At 31.0% G+C, this 8,288-nt stretch overlaps 1 protein-coding gene across 1 annotated transcript in view; it reads right to left on the reverse strand.

Annotated features, from left to right (window-relative positions):
- LOC106463607 (lateral signaling target protein 2-like) overlaps positions 1-8,288 on the reverse strand; it is a 69,075-nt gene that overhangs the window by 13,423 nt on the left and 47,364 nt on the right. The window contains 5 exon segments of the mRNA XM_013923657.2: positions 782-885; positions 1,330-1,752; positions 5,484-5,635; positions 6,408-7,041; positions 7,044-7,522. Coding sequence (XP_013779111.2) covers positions 782-885; positions 1,330-1,752; positions 5,484-5,635; positions 6,408-7,041; positions 7,044-7,522 — 1,792 coding nt within the window.

The following is an 8,288-nucleotide window of genomic DNA, read 5'->3' on the forward strand; positions in this document are numbered from 1 at the left end:
GGGGGTGTCTGTGAGCCAGATTAGTTTCGGAGTGGAATTCTCCGACACACCCCCAATGAAAGAATAGACCATTCCAAGCTTTTACTTGTTATTAAACAAATGTTTAAACAACTCTATTCAAGGATTACTACATATTTTAAAAAGAAACATAATAGAGACTGTTTAGCTGACAGTTATAATTCATTCACAAAGTATTATGTTTGCGTGAAAAAAATTCTGCAGAAATAAAATACCATTGATATAAGTCATGAAGATAACACACAAGCATTTGTATTTTTGCTTGTATGGGCATGCCCAGTAGGGGTATGCATGTACTAATGAATTAATTGATTATAATCACATAAAGAGCAATTGGCAAATTCCACTAATTACCCAGCTCTAATTTCAGTTAAAACAAATCTAATGGTGTATAATGCCTAACTTCACAAAGTATGATATTTTGATGGGTAATAGTTGTAACACTGCATATCAATAAGTCCAATAATTCATTTTTTAAGACATTATTCTTTAGTGACTGAACACATGTTGCCAGTTGATGTGGTGTATTAACATACCCATTACCAAGTAAGAAAATGATTTTCTAACTCGTATTATACAGCACAATTACTGGTGCTTTTCTGATAATCTACAATTACTAATATCCATAAATCTATTGAGTGCTTTAACCCTAAAATGCCAGCTTGGGATCTCTCTCACCCCATAACACCCAGTGTTAATGACTGAAAATGTAATGCTGGCTTTCTAGGGATAAAGATGTAGCCAAATCCACAAATTTTCTCACCTTTCCACAGTTTCGACAGTGATGTCTTCTCCTAATTAATGTAAATGTTGCTAGACATGCCATACAGTGTTCTGTTATAAAGTCAGGTAGCCACACTGGAGGTCCTGTAACAACAACTTAGTAATTAGTCTTATGATATTGTCTATGAAATTAAGCAGTCAACATAACAGTGGCTTATAGTATGTTTTGCTGCTTTAACACTAGTGAAGAGCTTTAAGATTTTAATTTTGTATTTTATGCAATAGTTAGATTAGAAGTTGTATACCTACAATACAAGTCAAAATATAAAAAGTGGTTGTTAGGCTGAAGAGCTACTTTAATGTAGTGAAAGTGCTATGTACTGAAATAATAATTTAACCTTAAGCTCATGTCTCATTATTCTGTTTATGTCTTTTGACACACACACACACACACAAATGTGATGTATTTAGGTTGAGGACTAACAAAACTCGATTCTTAGTAGGTCACAAAAGCTCTCGGAAAAATCAAGTCAGTCATTAACTTGGATAAAAGGATGCAGCAATTGTATTTTATTTTTCAGTACTCACCTTCACAATTAGGTGCTGGTTGCTGGAAGTGAGACTGAAATCGAGTACCAAGCTGACCAGTATATCTAGATTCAATTATAAGGTGTTCAGGAACAACCTCTTCTGCTCTGTCAACATTGTCCTGAGTTTCAGGGACAGATATAGAGTAATTATCAGAGTTTAAGCATCTATTCAAATTTTGTGCAACAATCTCCTCATGATCCACAAGGATATCAAGTTCTTCATTTCCTATATTGACAGCTGTAATTTCACTGTTAGGAATACTGACTTCACAACTTTCAGACAAATTAGTGTTACACTGCAAGTTGTCACATCTTGAATTACTTGATTCAGGGGTTGTTTTTGTACAGTTTATGTCAAAAACACACTTAAGGATGTTTCTCAGATCACTGGCATAATTAGTTTGAAGCTGGTCTGCTACACCTACATCAAGAAAAAAACTTAAATCATTCTTTCTGAAAAGAAAAATTCTTCAAACATGAACTCTCATGTCTAGATGTCATACACAACAGTGCAAAAATGCAGTCAGCATATGATATTAACACCAAACCTTTATAGTATTATTGAAAGTATAAAAAATTATAGTACTTTAAATCAGTTTTACACAAGCAATGCTTTTCATATTTATTGACAATTATCAATGTGTATAATATACCATCGTAAGAACGATATCAAAATGTAGGTGTATTTGATGTGAATAGAAATTAGATAAAAATAAATGTAGTATAAATTCCAAACTGAATGTATCAAAACAATATAGGACTTTCAAGGATTTTGTTCCAATCCACAAAAAAAGAAAAAGACAAGCTTATGGTAAAAGTAATAATTACCCTAAAATGAAGCATGATACTGTATTAAATTAAGATGAATTTAAGACAAGATACAGCATAGCTCTCAACAACTAAGGCAAGAATAACAAACTGTTGCTATATGTAACCATGCACATTTACACCAAAGTAGAAAACATTTCATTTTACTCTTACAAACATAAGTGAATAAAAAATATTAGAGTCAAAATAAATTCATACCACAGTTCTAAATGGCAAAGAGTTGTAAAAACAAACTTATAATTGTCTTGCCAAATATTTTGAGACAAGGATGTACAAGGTTTAATTTATATGTGTTCTGTAATATACAAGTTGATTCAAAAGTCTATTGACAGCCAAAATAATTCAGAAATGGAAAAGTATAAAAAAAATAACTGCTAGTGGTATGGGATGACATATTGTGAGTCAGCATTGACAAAACAGCATTGAGGTCATTCAATGATACCTTCAACGGAACTTTTAGTAACATGCATTATACATCCAAGATGTCAATGGCAAAGGTACAGATAATAATAAATTAAACATTTCAAATTAAAAACTAAGAAAATCATTTCACAAGAAGTTATTAGAATAAAAGCAGTCCTTCCAAGAATATTGAGTTGTAAAACAGAAGATAAAAATCTGATCACATAACCAGGTTTCAGGTGAAAGGTCATAATTTGGGGTATTGAACCATTGAAGGTCCCCAAGATTTAGGTGTCAAAAAGCCCTTACATAAGGTAGCACATACAAGTACTGTGCTGCTACTGCTCCTAAATCATCCAAAACATGGTGCAGTATTCAGTTGAAGGATAGTTTAACATAGTCCTAATATACACAGAGTACCACCAGAACAACCAGATATTGCCAAATTGTATACTGAACAATTCCCTAATGAAGATCATCCTTCACATCGGATGATAGGACATGCTTATCAGTGGCTACACACACACACACACACACACACACTTGGATACAGTGGGGGCAGACCGAGAACAGCAACCAATATTGACTATTAAGCAGCTATGTTCACATTTGTTGCAGCTAAACATTTTCCACCGTTATGTAAAATTATTACCACAAAAAACTGCATTTTGGACACAAAATAAATCAAGTTACGGAAAAACTTTTGCATTCACAGGATGCCTGAAATTAGGAAATATGCATCTTAACACTTTCCACATTGAGAGGGTGTTACTGATATCTTGATTTTCCTTCTGAAATTGGAAATATTTAACAAAGTTACAAGAAACTTGGAACCAACTTACTAAATACTTAAAGAACGGGTATAATTGTTGCAGTGTCACACATCTTTATGTACAAAATGTGATGAATCACACAGACCTAAGTCAAATATTTTAGCTTTCACCATTTTTATAATTAAAAGTTAAACAACAGTAAATCTAATTAAACATATTTATCTATGTATTTTGACATCACTAAACCACCAAATATCATGACTTATGAATGTTTTGTGTACTGTTGGAAAGAGCAGCTGGGCACATGATTGAGTGTATGATGGATATTTTCTACAGACACAATTGTTCTATAGTATTTAGTTCTAGCTTACAGAAATTCATATAATTTGATTTAGTTTTTCTATCTCATTTTTTATGTTGTGAAATGTCCATGATTTTTGTTGTGAGACACTGTTTTGAAAAAAAAAAAAAATATTTTGTTTTGGTATTTTAATTTTTTAAATGTTGATCAAAAAGTTCCACATAATTGCATTTTAAACTCACAAGAAAGCCATTAGCTGCAGAACACAGCAAATACTTGATCCTTTCATTGGAAAGGCCTAACATCAAACATTTCAACTACAGATGTGATTTAAATATTCATTACTGCAGACAGGCACAAGTTACAACTTTAAACATGTATAAATAAATAAATAAAAGCCAAACAAAAGTTTATTTTATTTTTATTGTTTTGTTTTTTGTTGTTCTTTTAAGTTGATTAAATACAACTGGAAATTAAAAATTTAAGTTTCAAGATGATATAATGTTACTGATTTTAAACTAATAACAAGTTATATAACAGATAAGCCAAACCTTAAAGTTTAGTATTTACTTTTTTTTAAATTTAAATCTGAATTTAAATTAATATAAATATTAAGGTTATTTTAGTGCAAAGCTAAACAATGAGCTATGTGCACTCTGTCCACCATAGGGAATCGAACCCGAGATTTTAGTATTGTGAATCCATACACTTACCACTAACCCACTGGGAAATCTAGATATTAAGAAATAAAAATATCTTAATGAAAAACAGTTCTACAATTTATTTGAAATGAGCTTATTAGGTTTTTATTTTAAAGTATTAAGTAATATTTTTTAAAATTAGTTTAAAACAACTGTCAACATAATTTTTATGAAAAACTGTTTCTACATGTTACAAATCAAACTATACAAACCAATTTGAAATTTGAAAAAAGAACGTATTTCAACAAAACACTCAACATGTTTTAGTACATGCATTTTGGAACACATGTACAAAAAGATGCACCATCACTGAATCAGGATGTTTACCTCATTGCATTAATGCCTTTACTATTGTTCAAAGTGCTTTTGATAATTTTTGGTTTAAAATGTTTCATTTGTAACTGCAAACACCTTTATAATTGATATTTTTAATATAAATAAAAGTTTTGAAGGGCCATGAATGAACTCAATGGTATTTTCACATTATAGGTCCATAACACCTCATTCCTTTTCCTTTCTAATTCAAACTTATTTTTCTGTCAACAGGCAGTAGGTGCATGTGCATGCATAGGTATAAATTATGTTATACACACAGATATATATATATATATATATAATTAAATAATAAGTGTTCTGTTAAAAAAATCCTAGATTATATATATATAGACACACACACACAAAAGCTGCTGATACTTTGTACAGGATCAAAACTTGTTAGAAACACTTACTTTCACACATACAAATTTTACAGCAATAATGGCAAAAACACAGAATAGCAAACAAAGAACAGATAAATAAAATCAATCCACATGTTACAGGTAGTGAGAACTGTAAAACGTGTCATGATAAGAAAGGTTTATGTGCAACTAAAACTATGGTGAGAGAAAAAATATTAAAATATTTAAGCTTTTTTCTGTTTCAACACTATCTTCTGAGTGATGAAAGCTCAGTCAGTCAAGAATATTCAAATAGCAAAGACAAATTAAAAGATGCAAGTTACTACTGTCCTCTAAAATCCTGCAGCAAGCAGAGTATTATTTGACATGAAAAGAACATTGGAAATGCAATTAACTTTAAGCCATATTTATATTGAATTTTATTCTCCCTCACAAAACAAACATTTCACAAAATTATAATTTGTACACACCTGAGATACAGACAAATAATCTATGTATTAACTCAGTACTGTTCTTGAAGTGAGCCCGTGTTTGATTGTGGAATGCTATCTCTTGCTCCTGGAGAGCCAGTGAAATCTCTTCATCATCCTGGCCAGCAGAATGGTGGGAGTTTGTCCCTGTGCTTTGGTTGCAAAGGGGAAAGGGAAAATGTTACTTTTATTTGCTGATTTTTACACAAGTTGCAAGTCTGCAGTTTCAAGAGAACTTTCATCAACACTAGGTTTTTAAGTTCTTCATAAAATCTATTGTACATTAAAAATATTTCTAACTAAACCTACCCATATCAAAAATTAAAACACAATACTTCATTAATCAAAAAGGTTTATAACCTTACACAATATTTATCAGTAAATAAATTCCTCAATAAGTATATCTGAAATAGTTATGTGTCAGCAAGTATACTAATAGGAATCAGTCTGTAAATGATTTTACTTAGTGATTTTTTATGAAAAAATAATAATGTTTATTCTTTCTAAAAATTCCATTTCAATTATACTTAAATTTAAGATGGAATCATAGCAATATAATTATCAATAATCAGTTTAATGTTTTCATAAAACAAACGATATTTTTCAGTAATTGTCAATTAACTTTGTTATCAATGTCCCTTATTCTAGTATAATTTCTTGGTACAGACTTAACATCAGGACTGCCTGTTAACTCTTGAAATAGTAAAAAATTATTATTGTAAAACCAACAATTAAATCTTTATAATTTTTATATTTCTAAAATCTTATTTCAAACCATCATGGGAAGTGCTTAAAATTTTACATTTAAAAATTCACGAGTTAATTATTTTAAAATACACTTTTTTTACTTGGAAAATAATATATACATGTAAAACAATGTATGCATGAAAACATTATCATTGAATAACACCATTATAATCTAACCTGCTTGTTTCCCAGTCAGAGCTAGAAACACTTGTAATGCTATGACCAATTGAGCAGGAGGAACATGATGAAGGAAGATGACCTCCAGTCTCCTGTCTGAGTTTGCATACTTCTGAAATCACTAAGGGTGAACTTCTCTTATAGTCTGAGTTATCCTGGTTATCACATTTACACTGAGAATAACTAATAGCATGATTTGGATTGTGTGTAAGAGAACAAGCAGACATTGTACCAGCTTCAGAGAGAGATGTACACATCACTTGTCCCATGTTTGATTTTTGGTGATGTAAACTATGAGAAGCAAACCTATTGTGGCCAGCAGACTGATGGTTAGAGTTCTTAGCTAATCTATTTTTTATGTACACATCATTAGGTAAAGATCTCGAGGAAGACCCAGGAACTGAATTTGATTCTTCCAAAACTGAAGGTAAATCTGGAATGTCCAAATGTGACAGTACTTGAGATATACAATACCCAGTTTGATGAGCAGATACATTATTGTTATTGTTATCAAAGTCAGAATCACACAAGCCTAATTCATCAGTTTCAACAGCACAAGCACCATTTTCACTTTTATCTATGACTTGACCTTCACATACACAGAAATCACTTTGATGAGTGTCATCAAAACTTTCTTTTAGACTATCTGAGCCTTGTCTTCTATAATTCTCCCTAAAAAATTATTTTCAGTTACATTTACTTCAAAAGAAAACCCATCATCACCATTTTGGAAGACATCTTCATCCTGACTCATCTCTTCTGTGATAAGTATCACACTATGGCTGCTTGAACTGAGAGATTTAAAACTTGAAGTACTTGATGCAGTAGCTCTGGGAGACGAATCATGGGGAAGAAAAGATTCAGGTTCCTCTGCACTAATGTTTTGTTGTTCACTAATTTCTGTGGGAAGTTGACCAAAGTTGAACAAATAGAAGTCTCTAATAAACTGTTTACAGTTTTCATATGTTTTGCCAAAATAACTTTCTGAAAGAAAAGAAAATCCTTCTTCACAATAACTCAGATCTGAAGATAATATGCAATCAGGATCATCAAGAGAACAGAGAGTGCGCTCCAGAAGATGAAGTTCAGCCTTTGACAGTGTACACAAAAGTTCCCTAATAAGTTAAATAAAAGATTTATTGATAACAAGTGAGGAAACACTACAAATTGCAAAAATATTCTATATTTATATTAAATGAAGCATAAACATTACAAACTCTCATCACAAGAAAAGATGAAAATAACCATTAGCCAAAATACTTTAACAAATGTAGAAAGTACTAACTAAAGCTGAACAATATAACTTTTATAAGCTTCTGCCTGGCAGTTGGGAAACTAACTTTGTGACAGATTTATTATTATATATTTATTTTAATATCAACGTTTGTTTAGATTAAGTTTATATTTAGAAATATGCATAACTTATACTGTTAAATATGTATTACAAAACTCCCATCTATTCTCTATAGTTGAAGAAGCTTCTCAAGTGTAAAAATCAACTATATATGTGTGTATATAAATGCTAGTGTTAGCTTCAGTATTGTTACGTAAAACTGAAATTAAGAAACTATCCACACGCCTAGAAATATAACCAACGCGACTTGCCAAAAAAAAGAGTATCTATTATTGGGTTGCTGTATCTGGTGTGCTATAAACTTCGTAATCTACAACTGTGATTGTTATAATGCTTATTAATCAAGACACTTAAGATATTTGGCCAAGAACATTTATAAATTTGGAACATTACAAATCATTCAATTTCTTGGATTCACATCAGGCATTAGTACTTTTAAGAAAACATTACCTAATTTCATTGGTGGAAACTTGACATGTAATCTAAGTGTGACCAGAGAGAACTACAGGGCTAGCTAGCTCCCTGTT

This window comes from Limulus polyphemus, unplaced genomic scaffold (genome assembly GCF_000517525.1).
Source record: "Limulus polyphemus unplaced genomic scaffold, Limulus_polyphemus-2.1.2 Scaffold1445, whole genome shotgun sequence".
Lineage (NCBI taxonomy): Eukaryota > Metazoa > Arthropoda > Merostomata > Xiphosura > Limulidae > Limulus > Limulus polyphemus.